Source organism: Pagrus major, chromosome 2 (genome assembly GCF_040436345.1).
Source record: "Pagrus major chromosome 2, Pma_NU_1.0".
NCBI classification, from domain to species: Eukaryota; Metazoa; Chordata; class Actinopteri; order Spariformes; family Sparidae; genus Pagrus; species Pagrus major.
Window position 1 is genome coordinate 18,990,576 of NC_133216.1, and position 17,976 is coordinate 19,008,551.

General features: G+C 42.0%; 1 protein-coding gene across 2 annotated transcripts in view; it reads right to left on the reverse strand.

The window, feature by feature from the left end:
* Positions 1-427: 427 nt before the first annotated feature.
* The window catches only part of gria4a (glutamate receptor, ionotropic, AMPA 4a), a 110,883-nt gene continuing 93,334 nt past the window's right edge, over positions 428-17,976 (reverse strand). Inside the window, exons 15-18 of one of the 2 annotated variants that reach the window (XM_073483684.1) lie at positions 14,793-15,040; positions 8,533-8,647; positions 6,683-6,820; positions 428-592 (exon numbers count right to left, since the gene is read on the reverse strand). In XM_073483684.1, the coding sequence (XP_073339785.1) occupies positions 428-592; positions 6,683-6,820; positions 8,533-8,647; positions 14,793-15,040 (666 nt within the window). Of the gene's footprint in view, positions 593-6,682; positions 6,821-8,532; positions 8,648-11,309; positions 11,425-14,792; positions 15,041-17,976 lie in introns of both variants that reach the window. The other variant, XM_073483676.1, reaches the window with a different exon arrangement.

A 17,976-nucleotide genomic window follows, 5' to 3' on the forward strand; every position in this document is an offset into this window, starting at 1 on the left:
ATTTCTTGTCAGTCTGTGCTGGCTTTCTCGTCGGTTTGTCGATATCAGGATGGTATCCTCCCAGGAAAACAACAAAATGAATGCTGCAGGCAAGTGTGATAGTCAGAGTTGTCTTTTTTTTTCTCCACTGTTCACTCCACAGTCGTATTTCACTTGTCCCTTGTAAAATAAGTCAATGGCAGCAGGAACGTGAGATGATGATGCGCAGCGTGTGTTTGTGTCTTCAAGTGTGTAAAAATGTGTGTTCATTGTGTCTGTATCTGAGTGTATATATATGCATGTTTTTGTGTGTGTGTGTGTGTGTGTGTGTGTGTGTTATGCATGACAATGATATGTGTGTGATTGTATGTAAGCGTATGTGTGCGTGTGTCCTTGTCGAAGTCTGTATGTCTGTGTGTCGTTAAGGCACGGCAGGTGTTTTTGGTTTTCAGGGCAGTCCGGAGGAGACCACTGCAAGGCCGGGGTGTCGGAGGGAGGCGTGGCCAGCATGCACGGCTTTGGGGCAGTCTGGCGTCAAGACGCGGCCATTCTCCCCCACACTTCCTGTGATGGACAAACGGGCCTTGTTCCGCATGGCTTCAGAAAAAGACAGCTAATGAGAGGAGAGATGGAGGGGAGGTCGGAGAAGAGGGTGGAGATGGCAGAGTGGAGATTTTGTTTGAAAAAAATCACCTCATAAGTGTAGAAACTGTTCAAAAAATGCAACCAATTGCGTAAAGACAGATATTTCCATACGAACACATGCACCATAAACACTCATACATGCATGTGCATGTACACACACTGTACACACGAGTCCGCTAACACTTAGAGAGGTCTGAGGGTGCAATCACACATACGGTTGAAACAATACCGCAGAAATTCAGCTTTTTGCATTCGTTTTTTGATGTTTTAAGACTTTCATTTAAAACAAACGTGCGGTAGCAGAGATCTTAACACACTACAACTTGAGAAAACAAATGCAAAAAGACAAAAAACAAACAAAAGCCAACTAATCCTGACTATTAGTACAGTGATTCCTTAGATGAAGCTGATTACAGGCCACACACATTTCTGACCTAAAACGTAGCCATTTTGGATTTCTCGGTAGGTTTTTTTGCCACTCTTGGCACGAATCTTCACCAAAATTAGACGACAAATACAAATTTCGATCCTGTTTGAATTGTGCCGTGAATTACACATGATGTTTGTCAATTAAAGAAAATTTTGCAAGTCAAGAAAACAACGCCAACATGGCCACCAGCTCGGCACAAAGTATTATAAAAAGTGAAAATCATAATAAATGTGGCCATCTAATCATGTCAAAGGGTAGTTGGTCAGTTTTGTGAGCTAGCTAATACACAGGATCGGCTCTTCTAGGCTTTGGTTATATTTCAATAGTTTTATGAAACTGACTTTCTCACGTTGAAAGATTCTCTAACTGACAAACATCACATCTGTAATTCATGGCACAATTCAAACAGGATCAAAAAATAATTAGCCTCTTAACATTCACTTCTATACATATTTTTTTATGAAATAAAATCTCATTGTAATCCCCCGGAAGGGGTGGGCTATCACCTCTCTATAGGGGTTAGCTGTTTTCTTTGACTATTTGCACTAGTTTTCTTAAATTTCAGTGTGTTGAGCTCTCATGGCCACGGTACAAACTAATACTGAAACAATACATCAAATCAAAATAATCATTAAAGTCATTTTCCTACATTTGGTTGTTCCTGTTTCACAAATGTATGGATTTGTTGCTTCTATCCGATCAGCCACAACATACACAACACACTGACAGTTCAAGTCAACAACATTGGTCATCTACAATGCAATGTTCTCCTGGGAAAACCTTGGGTCGTGGCATTCATGTGGATACCACTTGACACGTACCACCCAGCCAACCATCGTTGCAGACCAAGTACACCCCTTGATTGGCGATGGCACGCCCTGATGGCAGTGACCCCTGCAGCAGGTCAACGCACCCTGATGAACATCTGTGGGATGGTTGCGCCTCCACGGATCGGAATGGTGGATGATACGTGTCAAGTGGTATCCAACAGGAACTCAATGCTTCGCTGCAGAACATGGTATTGCCGCAAGATGGTCAAAGTTATTAATTTCACCCATCAGTGGTTTTCATGTTGTGTCTGATTGATGTATATTATATTGTGAATTGAATATGTTTGTGCTTTAAACTGTTGGATGGACAAAACTAGTCATTTGAATGACACCTTCAAATGACTTGTTTTGTCCATCCAACGGTTTAAAGCACAAACATATTCAGTGAGTATCAGAACATTTTTCTCCCTGCTCAAACAAATTGAACAGCAGGTAGAAGACTTCATCTGAATGACTTCAAACGGACACTGTGTGACTGCACCCGAAGCTACACATCCAAACTTCACAACAGTAACATGGTTCTACCAAAGGCAAATGTAAAAGCAGGCAACAACCAACAAACGTGTACATAGTAGACGAGAGGATTTGGGTTGTAGACAACTGCATTTCATAGGTGACCATGCATTTCTGGGTTTCAGTAATCTGAGAAAAGTTCAGGTGAGGATTTAAAAGGATAGGATTTGGAAGGTGAGGACTTTGAAAAGACAAAAGGAAAAACATGAAGGAGTGATTTTTCTTTCAAGGTTTCAGATTTATAGAGAGGGAGTGACTGACTATACTGCTCAGAGTAGGGTGACACTTCACACGGACGGGCTACGCTGTGATGTTTTACTCAAGTGTGTGCTGCTCAATGATAACCTCACATCTCTGACAGCCAAAGAGCTTTATTTCCTGATTAATTGTGCATATTTTGTATATGATTGGGTGTTTGTGGTGCTGTGATTGGGGCACTTCTTAAAATGGCTCTGCTATCACTGAGGCTTTCCACGGAAATCATTGACAATCTAGAGAGAAAAACCTCTGTAAATAATGCTCGGAAAGAAGAAAATGGTTCAGTTTTGTCTTCAGTTTTTGAACCATGGCTATTTGATGTTCTGTGTATAAACTAATGGCCTTTAATACTGTGTAGTATCTTGTTGGAAAAGCTAGTTTGGGATGCATGAATTGGAGGACAATATCTGAAAACTGGCATTTACAATAATTTACTTTACAATTACAAACGAGCAAAACAGTGTTTGGTAATACACTGCCAGAAGTTTACCCCCTTCCTCTCTTAATGAGTGCTGTCATGCTGATGTACAGCTCAATTAAAAACTAAGGGGAAAACACAACATAGATGCTCTACAGGAAGATTTAAGACAATCTTCAAGGAACCTTTCATTTTTTCAGATGTTTTGGATGAGACTATTGCAACTTGGAACTCTTTTGGATGATTTAAATTAGAAAACATGGCCTACGTCCAGACTACAACCATGGAGGGAATGCTGTGAGCTGTGGTAAACTTTCCATGTCATTTAAAGTTGGCACCAGCACCTTTACACAGATAATAGCCAATAATTCTTGTCCTGCATTTAGCTGTCGTTATGTTTGCATCCGGGGTATTGATCCTGCTAAATGTTTCAAGATGATCATCAAGTCCAATATTTTCTCTCACTCTCTCGTTAATTGCTCCTTTACATCATTAAGTGTGTGCCATGTTTTAACAACAACATCACTAAGTAGCCCTTCTATATGAAGTGTTTGCTTCATCAATTATTCCTCGGCATTAATGCTAAGTAAGTGGGCTGTTTTGCAGGTGTCAGGGCTGGAATATATCAGACTGCCTGTTTGGTCCGTCTATAACAGGGGTGCACAACTCCAGTTTATGGATGACACTTTAACGGTACAGTATATGGAGAGGAAAGAGCGCTGACTACTAGCCATCAGGAGTTTTTATCCACAGTCGATGTATCACCTACAGTAGATGGTGGTCTGCACTTTCCCATTTGGAGAAGTAGCAGGAGTACTTGGGTGGAAGCTAAGCAATGTTCTGCTGTGGAGGGTGGCAGCAGCAAAATAAATTTAAACCATACTAATTTAATCGTAATCTATATTTAAAATATTTTCACCTCTTTACCTTGCCATCAATCAGCCCTTTCCAATAGGGAACTGAAGTCATGATATCACTCTCTTCAAAGTCTCCTTTGACAAAAACATTACTTTTTACCTTGCAGAACAGAGTTGCTGGTATACTGCGGCGTCGATCGGTTATTATTATTATTTTTTTTATTGTGTGACTTTGGTGCTCTAAAAGGTTAGTTTGGATACAAACTAACGTGTTAAAACACCATAGTCACACAATAAACTTACTGATCGAGGCAGCGGTAGACTAGCAGCTCACTTGTTCTGCAGGGTAAAATTGGCTGCTTTTGCCAAAGGAGTCTGGTTGCTTCAAAGAGAGCAGAAATCGATGTACCGGCTTCAGTTTCTCACCGGAAAGGGCTGTCTAACGGCAAGAAAAAGTGGTGAAAATATTCTAAATATAGCATACACTTCAACTAATATCAATTGTTTTAGGTGGTTACAAAAAAGGTTTTTCTGCTGCCCTTGTCCACAGCAGCAAGTTGGAGCTGGTACTACACTCTGCTTCTCCAAACTCGGGACACGCCGACCTCCATCTACTGTAGGTAATACAATGAATATGAATGACTAGAAATCAAGATTTGTAAATATTTTCCCTAATTATTGGCTGATAATTAATATATAAAAAACTGTTTATACATGAAGGGATTTGGAATAACAAAAGTCTGATTTTTGCAGGTTGACTAATATCAATGGGCAAAAGTGAAAAGCAATTTAAAAAGTGCTGTAGGGTAAAAATTTATTCTATTATTCCATTTGTTCACTTAATAACTCAAACTGATTATATGATTCATTTTACCTGAATAGATGAGATTAAATCTGTATTTCAAGAGAACATTTGAAACTTTGCTCATGCTGTCAAAACCTTCAGTCTCACCCAAAATTGGTTTGAATTGGCTCGGCGTGAATCGGCTCTTAACAAACGGGGCGTTTCATGTACACTCATGCCCCAGCTCGCACAAAGCTTCACCCACACGTCCTCCTAACATTGCCGTGGTGCTCGAGGAATTACTTGTCTAGTTATGAAAATTATGGTGGGCGTCCACTGACATGAAAAACAAATTAAAAGTATTTTTATTCCTGAGATATCCATCACATTATGGCTGGAAAAGTTCTAGTCGGACACAAATCAGTGATAATTGCTGTCACACGTTGGCTAATTAATTTGTAGCTAGAAGCAGATTTTTAATGAGGAACACAACAGTTTTTGCTTTCAGGGTATGAAAGTAAAGTAAAGACGGTAGACTAATGCTTCATCTGCTTAAAATAGTTTGGGATAGTTTAGGACAAGAGAACATAATAGAAAAAATCAATTAAACTTGAAACTTGTATAATGTATGCTGGTTGTTATTAGAACTTATATGTAAGTCCCTTTACAAATACTCATGTTTTGTTGGCGTTCATACAAAGATATACAAAGATTTGTGCCTGAAGCATCAGAACCAAAATGATTAGTCAATTAATTGTTTGGCCCAGTGACTGGGATCTAGTGTGGAATCTGTTTAGAGGTGCAATATGTAAATATTGGAGTCCTGTCAAATTCATACTGAAAAGAAATAGGGGGCAGCATATCATTAGAATAACAGCTAACTGCTGCTAACTGTAGCTTCAGTTCGCTTGTTAGCTGAGCTAGCAGTCCAGATTAGGAGCTCGGATCACTGGGGACATGTTGGTGTTTACACCGTTAGCACAGGAGCTATGGGCCGGGGCTAGCTGGTTAGCATGCTAACTTTAGTAGATATATCTGAAACATAATACATAGACGTCATAATGTCCAAACTGCTTTTTCTTCACTAGTTTTTTTTTGTTTTCAACTAGAATTCTTACATATTGCACCTTTTAAGCAAACATGCTAACCATTACTTACTCTAGTTTCAGCTTCTCAATCATGAGGATTGGCTGCATTTTTTTCACTTATGTGATAGCATGCTGAATATTTTTGGGTTTTATGACTGTTGGTTGGACAAAACAAGCAATAATTGAGAATATAATTATCGATAATGAAAATAATTTTTAGTTGCAGCCCTGTGCAGCATATAAGCATGTAATTTAACCCCTGAGGATGGAGTTGTGCATCCCTGGTTCATCATGTTTTTGTTAACTGTAAGCTAAAATTACAATGCAGGTGCCTAGTCAAGTCCTGAGCCAAGAGCATCACCATCAATGTCATCATCATCATCACCATCATCATCTGCAGCCAAAGACGATGGAACCAAATTTGTAGTCACACACATCAAACCCCAATCTAGCCAGGGGTGAAGTGCTGAAGAATGAAAAATAACGACTATATAAAAAACTCAAAACAAATTTAAACCCAAACATCCAGGAAAATATTTGGCCAATAAACAAACAAAAGAGCCAAAATAAGCTTTAAAGAAACAAACAAAAAAATAGCTACATTGGTTCCACAATGCTTGACCGCATCCTCATCATCACCACATGAAGAACAACACGGTTGCGTGGGGCTGCTGCGTCAGCCGCTACATCGACAATACAATAATCTACAGCACCACCACCATGATCAACACCACCATTACCCCACCTATATGGGAGCCTCTAAATCCTACCCCTATATCTTGACCCCCTCGGAGCCGTACACGTTGTACCCCTCCCTATAAGTGGCTAGATTCTGGGTGCTGGGGGAGGGGCTGGGGCAGTGGGGGGGGCTAAGGTCCACCTTCATGCGCTTGGCTTCGGCTCGTGACTTGTAGCAGAACTCGACCAGGGCCACCAGCATGGCCAGGCCCAGACCGCCCACAAGGATGTAGAAGACCCCGGCCACGTTGGACAGGCTCAGAGCCTGGGACGACTTGTCCTGGAGAGAGGGAGGGGGGATGGGGTTTGGGGAATAGTGAGGAACGAGTGTCAAGGGGTCAAATGGATAAGGAGGCGAAGAATGGTGAAAAATGGAAAAGAAAAGGGAGGGAAGGAGTGCAGTAGGATAATGATGGAGGATTAAAGCGAAGACGTGTTTAGGAGAGAGGAACAGTGGAACGAGAGGTGGAGGGAATAACAGGAGGAAAGAGGCAGAAGAAGGAAGCGATGGAGGAGAAAAGCAAGGAAGCAGGAGGTGAGAGTGTGGAGAGAGGTGGGAAAAAGCAGAGAGAGAAAATAGGATACAGTGGGTTAGTCACAGAAATGGAGATTGTCAGAGAAAAAAATATTTAGTAAAACAAGTCTGGCGTTGTAATGTACTATTCTATGATACTGAAATTAAAATTATCATACAATTACACTCTACAACTACAAATAATACTACTACCACCACAATAGCGACTACATACAGTACTACACATCTGTGACAGTCAATACAACTACTCTACATGTCAACATATTTAACATAATTAAATCAAAGCAGCTTGAATCAACATCTAGTTTAAGTCAAAAAGAGAAAATAGCAGGTTGTAATCTGAGCCGTGATGACATTTCATTGCAGTTTAATTGGAATTTAAAGGCTCCAGTAGGGTAAACATCTATAGTAGAGCAGCTCCTATCTTCTAAATTGTAAAAATTGCAAACATGTGAGTGTTTGAGAACTTATTTCCTACTCTGGAATGAATGTTTCAACTGTGGGAAGACATATGGAAGGCTGTAGCTCTTTAATAGCAAAATGCTAATAAAACGTATGGTATCGCTTTATATTACAGGTTCATCATTTTCTACTAATCTCATAAGACATTTCCTTAAAATGAACTATGTAACTTGGTGCTAAATATAGGGCGATTGAATAAGAAGTGAGCTTACAATATATGCAGTTGTTTATTCCAGAGGAAAGAACTGCTCCATTTAAACCAAGTAATTATTAATTCAGTGTTTATTTGTTGTTGAGAACTTTAATCTCCATTTTTGAATAATTAATTCATTTCAAAACATGAATCAGTAATTAACTTGTATTAGCCTAAATATTTAATTGCAAGTGCAACAATTTGCACTTTATATGAACTGTAAATAATACCAAACAACAGAGTTCTTCCAGAAAAATACTGAGTATCAAATTTTAAATATATGCACCTGTAAAACAAAGTGTTACCACCGCATGTTACTCCAAGTTATAGATTTATACAGATAGCATCCTAAACATGAAGGCTAAAGCCAACTGTTGCTCACAAGTTGCTAAAGCTAATGAAACAGTGGTATTCTCATCTGGTTTCAGGTTACCAAACATGGGCTAGTGTATGACATCAAAACAAAAACATGAAAGTGAATATTGGCTGATGACAATCAACATTTACATCTGTATTTCTAATGCTCACTGTAATGAAAATGGGATTGCCACAGATTGCTACAGAAACTGAACAAGAATTTGAGTCAATCTGATGCAGAATTAAGTAAATGTCCACCATCAGAATAGAAGAAGGAAAAATGTAGGAAAAAGTTACGAAATAGTCTACTGTGGACATTCAAGATATGTTTCAGGCTAAATGAGAGCATTGCTATTGATAAAACAGTAGTTGCAGTAATCTGGAGCGTATTCAGGATGAGAGTTTCAGGCTAGCGTTTTGTGGGCCGCAGCAGCGTGAGACTGACCTTACTTCCAGAGTCCTTGGGTCCACACTCTCCCTTGTCATACCACCATTTGTTTTTCAGTTTGTCTAAGACGCCTGCTTCGCTCAGTTTCAAAACTGCAAGGTTTACCGGGGTTCTTCGCGTGTAAAAATAACATAAATAACATCATAGGTCATGTTATTTTATGTTATTAGAGTATTTCACATTTGCATTGCACAGCTCAGTCACATAGAAAAGTACTTTTGTTCAGATCAAGTGACCTAGCATGGATCCCACTGAGTACATGTGTGTATGCTCGTTGAGGAGGGGCTGGGGGGAGCGAGCAGCTAAGGCGAGCTACAGACATATGAGTGGGACCCACCTTTGTCACTTCAGGTAACACACCCATACTGCCCCAGCTGGTCCTACGCTGAACACTGGAGAGGCAAGTACTGTAAAGCCAGGACTATTGGCGTCAGGCTAGCACTGTGCTACGACTGGGAGAGTGAGCTACAGTGAGACCGACTGTAGGGAGGATTTCTATCTTGTTCCTGTTGTACTCAGATCTCACTTTGCTTGTAAAACAACTTTCAAGTCGGGCAGTTGTTCCATCCACTATTTTGGGAAATATTCTGAAAATGTATGGATGAACTGGCATGAATTATTTTGAAGACATTCGTGGTCCATGACTTTAATAATCCTCTGCTTTAACTTTTCAGCCCATATACTGTATATCCCATTGTTTTTAACGAGACCTCAGGACATCTCCATCCTCGTTTGTGCCGACCGAGACAAGTATTTTAAGCCAAAACATGGTGTTTTCCTAACTCTGATCCAGAAGGTTTTGCCTGAAACTAACCAGAGCATAAGCACAGCATTGTCACAAGAAGATCAAATTGAACCTAAAGTAAAGTTTCAACATATCCGTAGTACAAATGTACATTGCTAACATTTATTTGGCAATTGGGTTGAATTGGTAGAGTAATCTCTATCAACAAATCTACAAAATGCAATGTCTATATTTGCCATCATATCCAGATATCTGTTACAAGACATGAGTCAAGACGCCGACGCCGTAACTCCATTACTGCATCTCAAGTTGCTGTAAACGATGAGGGGTGCACAGAAAAAAAGTCTTGATCCTGATCCATCCATTATCTGGATGTCTTGAAACATTGCACCCAAAGACTAAATTGTCATCAGATGACAGTCGATGGGTTCTGAGATTGTTATCATAGCTACGCTGTTGGCATGATTTTAAAGGATGGCAAGTCTGCTGGTCTGTCAGACTGAAATGTCTCATCTATTGGATGGATTGCCATGAGATTTGGATGAAATCTGTACTAACATTCATGTTCCCCTCAAGATTAATTGTAATGTTTTAGGAGATCCTGACTTTTTGATAATCAGTCCAATACTTTGGTATTTAGTCAAATTATTTAAATCAAAGTACATTTCCATCAGCCTCACCTGTACTTTGTGTTTAATGCTAGTCAGCGAGTTTCCACTGTTTCACAGGCCCAGAAAAGACGGACTAAGCAACTGACATTTAAGTCCAAATGTCCAAAACCCCCAGAATGGTGTCACATAACACATTTTAGTTTATATCAATGGGAGAAGTGACGCCTTAATTGGGTAACAAAGTCTTTAAATTTGTGCACAAAAGGAGTGATGGCCGGCAGGGACATTAATCGAAGTGTTCATCAGTGCTGTTGTGGTATAAATTGCTCTCTATTTTTGTAGGAATCAATTTACAACTCCTCGCAAACAACAGAAGATAATACGTATAATTTCAGGACCTAAAAGTGACACATGAGTAGTATAAATGCTTAAATCCTTAACGCAACAGAGAAAACTGGACCTATAAATAGACTTGTTGAAATCTGACAAACGAACCAGAGATGTAGGAAACATTATCCAGTAATTGCATTCTGCTGCTTTCAATTATTCATCCTCCTCTCTGCCTCAAGTCAACCTGAGCCTAAAAGAATCTGAGAGCTACAATTACACTGGGGTCTCGTTTTTCCATTAAAACCCGGTTCGTCTGCCATGCGCTGGAGCAACAGATTCTCCATTGTAGGAGTGATAAGGGTCAGTTTGGTGTCTCTCTGTCTTTCTTGCAATCCGACTCTCACTTGAGTCTCCCCTTGTTCTCGCTCCTCTCCCCAGAGCTGCCACTAGGGGGCGATTATTCCTGCCTTGACAGTAATTGCTCTCTTTATTTTTCCACCTGAACACTCTTCGCATTACCTCACACTCGGTCCGTTCAGGGGGGCATTATCTGATCAGTGCTTAAAGTTATTATCATGAGGTTTGCTTGATTTATCTTGGCAGGCACTCATCTGCAAAGGGGACATATTTACCTGAATGATACTGACAATGAACGACTTTCTGATGACTCCACATAAATTATAAAACACATCGATCTTTTTAAAAGCATGTGTTCTCGTTTGGGTTAGGGCCAATTGATTTCTTTCAAAACTGCCTCATTTGAGGGTTTTTCTTCATCAGGAAAGTAATATTCTCTTTCTTTGTGTCTCAACAAGCTCAAGTGTTTCACCTTCGTCACTGGGTCTGAACCTTTTTCATAAAAAGGCAGACACCACTGACAACGGATGCAACATTGTGCCTATTTTTGTAGCAGCAGGGTGTCTCAGGAGATTTTACAGTGTCACTTTTGCCCTCCCTGTTTGCTTCTCGACTCTTCGCCAGGGCAGATGCATGCGTTACGCTCCCAGGACGGGGGCTGTCGCGGGCTGCTAGCCGGTGAGCGGCCCCCGTCCCCCTAGTGGTGGGGTGGGCAGACAGAGAGGGCTAACCTTGGAATCCCCTCCCCCGCTGCCACATTCTCCTTTGTCATACCACCACTTGTTTTTCAATTTGTCCAACAGGCCCTGCTCGTTGAGCTTTAGAACGGCCAGGTTGACCGCGTTTCTTTAAGTAAAAAAGGAGGGACAGATAAGATAGTTTGGTCAGAGCAGAGGATGGGGGGGGGGACAGACAGACAAGATGGACGTGGACCACAGCTGGGAGGGAAACGAGGAGGAGAGGGGGGAGAAATCAGAGGGGTTGAAGGGAAAACGGTGGGTTAGTGAGGGAGGATGCACCCCAGACAACACTCTCACTTACTCTTTATCTACTCGAGGCCCTTTTTAAAAATATGTTTCCCTTTTAGTTATTTAGTTTGTTCTACTGTAGCTCTCCTCTGTCGCTCTTCGGTATCAGGCTGCGAAGAGAGGATGCTCGACAGTGAGTGTCAGAGTCCTGGTATAAAGTGTGTTAACCAGGTCTCTGCAGCCTGCTGATGGTGCTCTTCTCCCCTCTTACTGCTCCCCTACCTTTCTACTACTCCCCCTCTCTCTCTGTGTGTGTGTGTGTGTGTTTGTGTGTGTGTGGCTCCAGTTTCCTACAGCCCTCCTGCTCACACCCCTGAAGGGATTGACCTCCAAACAAAATTCAGGGACACGGGGCTAAATACCAGGCAATCATGCTGCGTGTGCACATGTATTCAGCTAAGCTTTTTATATCTGGCAAGAGAAGAGCTGCGACTCATTATTTCGGTATATATTCAAAGTCAGCTTGCTGTAATTTGACACAAAATATGTAAAACAGTTGTCTGTTAAAACAGTTTTTGATTATTGCCCTGCAGTTCAGTTAAAAGCGTGGGTTTGTTTGAAAGTTTTAAAGGTTGCTGCTTTGGGAAAAGCTTCAACATTTCGGATCAGCTTTATGACGATAGGAAGCCATTCTTTTCATGATGCCAGCGTTGGCTTGGTTATCTTTAAATGAGCTTTTTGAACAACAAAGCACACCATGTGAATGGTTTGCCATGTAGCAGCCAACTACTGTAGCAGGGTTTTGCTCTCCACAGAAGGTAATGGGGCTGGACTGACGTATCACCTGCACACAACATTGGACTTGTTGTATGCAAGTGCAATTTGAAAGACGAAAGTCAAGTTATACTTTTGTAACATGTACGCATATTCAAGTATATGCAACATTAGATTATATTGAGCTGAAGCATATAAAAACAGTCCCCTCTGTAGAACAGACAATCGAAACAGAAGGAAATGTGGCAGACAAACCACTTTCAACTTGATTATTCCTGCAAATGTCTCTTGATTGCCTCAGTAGGTGGCCTGTTCCCTTACTGTGATGTCCAGAGGAGTGTTGACAAAATGTGTCTGCAGGAGCTGACTGATTTTGTCAATTTACTCCCTCCATGCCCTTTAAAAAATCCTTCCATCCTGTGTCTGCTCTTGTGGTACATCTCTGCTTTGTATAGCGACCCTTAAAAAGACTTTCCTGCCGTTCTTTTCTCCTGCCACCTCCCTCTGCTGACCACTCTTTTGTTTGCCAGATGCTGTAATCAGCCCGACTAATCTCCCCGAAAAGGGCACTGCAGTCACCGCCTGCTTGTTTGTTAGTCCGTACACCTGCCTATCTGGAAGTCCTATCTCTTGTGACTGAAAGGCTGTCATTTTGGGATCAAGGAGGAAAGTGAGAGCAAAGGGTGAGTAAATACAGTCGAGAGATTTCGAGAGAGACAGTGTTCTCTTGGGTGGTCTAATCTACAAGCCATGAGTAAATCTCATTAACGTAAGAGGTATGGATGAAAACAGTTCAAACATATCGTTGTCAATCATGATGGAAACAGTCACATTAATAATCATAGCAACACTTCAGAAAGCACACATTCCTATCATCCACTCTAATCATCAGGGTATTCATTCTCCTCATCAACATCATCAAGTCAAATTAGAGCTGTGATCAGTTCACCGAGAGGAGAGACAGGCTCACCTGACGTGCACGCTCCCAGCCACATGTGTGCACCTGGTAGATCAGGTTTTCCGCTGATTGGGAGAAGCCAGAGACAACCGTGGATAGTCCCAGCAATGTGTTCTGGGGGGGTGAGAGGGGGCTTAAGAAGGGAGCTATCCACCCACTGTCTGTCACTTTTCCCTCATAAACGGAAAAACCTTTGCGTTAATAACGACGGGAAAGTGACTGGGGTTTTTTTTTTTGAGGGACTTGTTTGCGCCGCACACAGAGGAAAGTTATAGGACGGGATGTGAGGCTGATGTGCTGTTTGTGTTTTTGCCTTTCACAAGAAATGCTGACGGAGAGAGAGATGGAGGGAGAGAAGAGAGAGCAAGTGGTCCGGCTTTGCTGAATTTAGTCAATTATTTTTCCCCCAGAAGACAAAGTCTCTATACTGCCGTCACAGTCTCCTGGAAAATGAATTATTTGCATTGCTAGCACACCGGAGTGAAACCTATTGGGACTGTTACTGTAGGCTCAAGTTAACAAGACGGATAAACAAGCGTCTGCTGAGGGAAAAATCAAAACAAAAGGACTGACTAGGACTTTCTCATTCAATTCCTCCAGCTTGTGCTCTCGTTATTAAAGTTTAAGCACACTGTTCTCCTTGATCTGGGTTCAATTTGGTGTTTTCCAATCAACTTTTGGTGTGGGATCCTGTATTATATGTATCAGTTTCTAGTCCCCCCATTGGCCAGGCCCCTCTACTTCCTGTTTCTCATTTTTTGTCTCCCGTTCGTCTATAAATTCCCCCTCGTGGCTCTGGATGTAGCGGCAGGCAGTCTGAGGTTCTGCCACTCCTCGCGGTCATATTCAGTTCATAAATCTCTCCTATAATAATCATAATCATCATCATCACCATTATCACCATCATGACTACCATCTCCTAGGATGAAAAGGAACAAAGAGACGAGACAACAGACAAATGGACAGAGGTACCTGTGAGGTGGCCCTGTGGAGGAAGAGAGGAGTGATTGAAAGAGGAGAAAAAGGGGGGGACGTGGGCATTAAGGGACGAACGAATGAGAGCGACGTAGGACTCAGAAATGGAGCTAACGGGCCCTAAATTAACAAAGAGATGGTGGAAAAGTGCGAGGAAAAGTACAGCGTTTACAGAGAGAGAGAGAGAGAGAGAGAGAGAGAGAATAAAGAGTCCAGAATGGGAAAGATAAAGAAAAGGATGATGAAACACATAATCTGCATGTTCAACATCTAAATCGCTGCTGCTGGGTGAAAACCGCCAACTGTTCTTTTTTGCTTTTGGAGTTTATAATAATAAAGGCATTAATTGTTCTTGTGCCGTAATCTTTACAATGATTTTTTACAGTTAAATTTTTGTGGGTGAGACGTTTTCACCTGACAGCAGTGACAGGTTAATCTAAATGTAGCATTAAAAGGCACAGCAGGGTAGGTGGAATATCGCAGCAATAGTACAGTATCAGCTCTGCTACTGTCTACTATTGTTACACTATTCCACCCACCTTAACTGTGAGCCTTTCGGTGTGGCAATCCCATATCCTTTGGAGTCCAGGTTCCCTCCGACTTTCATGGTGTCGCACGGCTTGCGCTGCTCCGTGTACTCGTTCATGGTGGACTCCAGGAGGAAGGCGTACTTCCCCTTGGACTTGCGGACCCTCGCCACACCCTCCGCTGTGGTTTTGGTGAAGACGGTCGGTTCGGCGGACTTCATATATGACCACATCTTCTCGTATACGGCTATTTTGGACCTCTGCAGTGGAGGGGGAGAGAGCGGAGGTTAGTTGGAGATGAATGGGCAACATTTTGCGAACATATGAGGACAGATTTTCTCACAGATGATGGTTTTCATGAGGAGAAGACTGCCAAGGGAAGACAGACCATGTTGGCCAGGCCGCTTACAAATGATTACACTTCAGGCAAAGAGAGAACAAATAGAGAAAAGACAGCCATGTCACTCCTAAACTACCTCAATCTTTGACAGGTGTTGATAAGGAAGAACAGTGCGGATGAAAGTTCTCACAGGCAAAGAACAAAAAGTGACATTTTCGGCTATTTGTGCAGATTAAGTGAAACTCAGTGGCGAACAGTTTGCACTGAAGTGACCCTGTGAAACAGGATTCAGGCAATTTGACAGAACTGTAACAGTAGGAGCTGAAGGTATTGTAAAGCTGGTGATATTCTATATTCATACAGTCATCCAATCCTGGGAATTACGGTCAAAACAAACAATGAACACAAATCTGAAAGAGGGAAAACACACGGACTAAATACACAAGAAGCTAATTAGCTGACGAGACACAGGAAACAGATGGGAAAACACACAATGACAGAAAGTTAAACAAAACATGACACACGTCGCCAAATGTGCCAAAAGTTTGAGAAAAAATACAGAGCCCAGCTGTTTCTGTACATTACTGAGCCCTTAAAAAAACATATATGTGACCTGTTTTAAAAGTTTGAGTCCTCAATAGGAATGACTCTACTCGGGGCTGAGAACCACAGACATTGTTGGCTTTTCAGAGGATTTGTTGAAATCTAACAAAAATACAGAACACCAGCTTCATCATTTCAGAACGGCATGTTATTGTTGACACATCCATGCTCTGTTTGCACTCCTGGACGGCCCCGCGCACTTCACTGATGCCCAAAGCGTTAGCAGCTTCTCTAACCACAGATTTGATTATTCAAATCAAAATGCTATTCTCACTGAGACAAGCAGGATGAATCTGAGATGTAACCATGAGAGCTGAGAACAATGAGTGCTATTCATTAAGACCACACAATGACACTCAATGCTGTTATTGATTAGGCACAAGTGTTTTTTCCCATGCCTCTAAAATAGAAACAGCAGTACAGTTCTGATATTAGACTTGCGCAATGAGTTTTTACTTCATTTGGTTTATTACTCCAGTTTCTCACGGAGTCGAACAAACCGCTGAGGCTGATTTTCACTCTTACAGTCCTTGAGTGAAATTACACCGCTGATGGAGGGCTGTGTCTTCCATCTTCCATTTTGATCCTCTGGCACATAACGACATTTATAACCACATTTAAAATGTAACACTACATCTCCCTCGACAAGTCAGGCATCAATCTTACTTTAAATGAGTTTATGACGGGCATAGTGGCATACTGATCCGATTGTGCAGCCGCTATGAATTTAGTCACCTGCTGCAACAGAAGAGCTTTTCAGAGGACAGCTGTCGGACATGATGCAATAGATTGCATTATATGGTGTGTATACCATGCATATGTGTGTGTTGGTGCACCAGTCTGTATGTGTGTGTGTGTGTGTAAAGTTTTGTGTTTTCCTGTGTGTATGTGTGTTGACTGTGTGTACTCAAGGGTGAAAATAACAAGCAGAGGAGTCAAACTGTCATCCTCCACAAGCGTCCTGTTTCTTTCTTCTCTTTCTCTCCCGGTGATAAAGTGTTATTCTGTCGCTCTGCAAGCGACTAGCCATGGCCTCAGCCACCGAAACCAGCGCCCGGGGAGATGGTGTGCGCGCGTGTGTGTGTGAGTGTGTTACTAGTGCGTGACGGACACCTATCCCATAATAATGTCACTCATACCAAGAGGGCCAGCAAGCCCCTCGCCTCTCTCCTGTCCTCCTATCTTTTCTCTCTCTCATTTCTCTGTCTACCAAAGTCCATCAGAGACAAAAAAAGAAAAAAGAAAACCTTTCTCATCATCCACTTCTCTACACCTTTAGCCTCATTCCTCAAGCTTAATCCATCCATCCATCTTTCACCTATTTTCCACATTTTTGTATGGCTGCAGCATTACTCGCATGCATTTCTATCTGCCGGGGTGTCCGTGCATATATTAGAGAAATTGAGAGTATGAGAGGAAGAGAGAGAGAGAGAGAGGGACAGTGATGATGATGACTGTGCATGTGTAAAGTGGCGTCTGGCCTCATCCAGGGACGGATGTGTGACAATACGGTGCGATTCTTTCCAGATTCTTTAACAATGAGCGAGGCTGCGAAGGAGGAAATGGATGCTGCGAGTCACCTTCAGGCACCCACGCTATGGAAAACACCTTTAAATACACATACAAATCTGCGTCGCACACACTCGCATATATGCATACATGGATGCTTACATACTCATGCGAACACACATACACACACGGATAATTAATGGTGGTGGCGAATCCCCCTCAGCTGTGGGAGAGTAAATTGCTTTTTCACCCTCCACAGATTTCAGCCCGCTCGTTATGTTGATGATGCCAGAGCCGCTCACAGAAGCACAAACTGTCTGCTACAACCTCCACCTCCCCCTCCTCCCACCCCCGAATACACACACTAGTGCACACATCTTTACAAAGCATAACTGTAAATTGGTATACACACACACAAACACACAATGCATGAGCTCACAAACAATTCTGAATATTCCCTACGGAGCGTGACGATGTGACAGGGCAGATTTGTTTCTGTGCATGTGATGACACTGGTGTTTCGCCCGGGTCCGCAGAAAAATTCTGTCTTCATCAGCATTGTGAGCATTTTTGTGTCTATGCTTGTATATGCTTATGTAATTGCAATCCACATGGTTGAACAGGTCAATGGGTGAAGCCACTATAGGTCTCCTCTGGGCCACTTGCATATCATTTCCAGCTCACAATCTACAGTAACAGCTCCCTGTAGTATATACTGCTCCACCTCTGTCCGTCTCTGCTTTT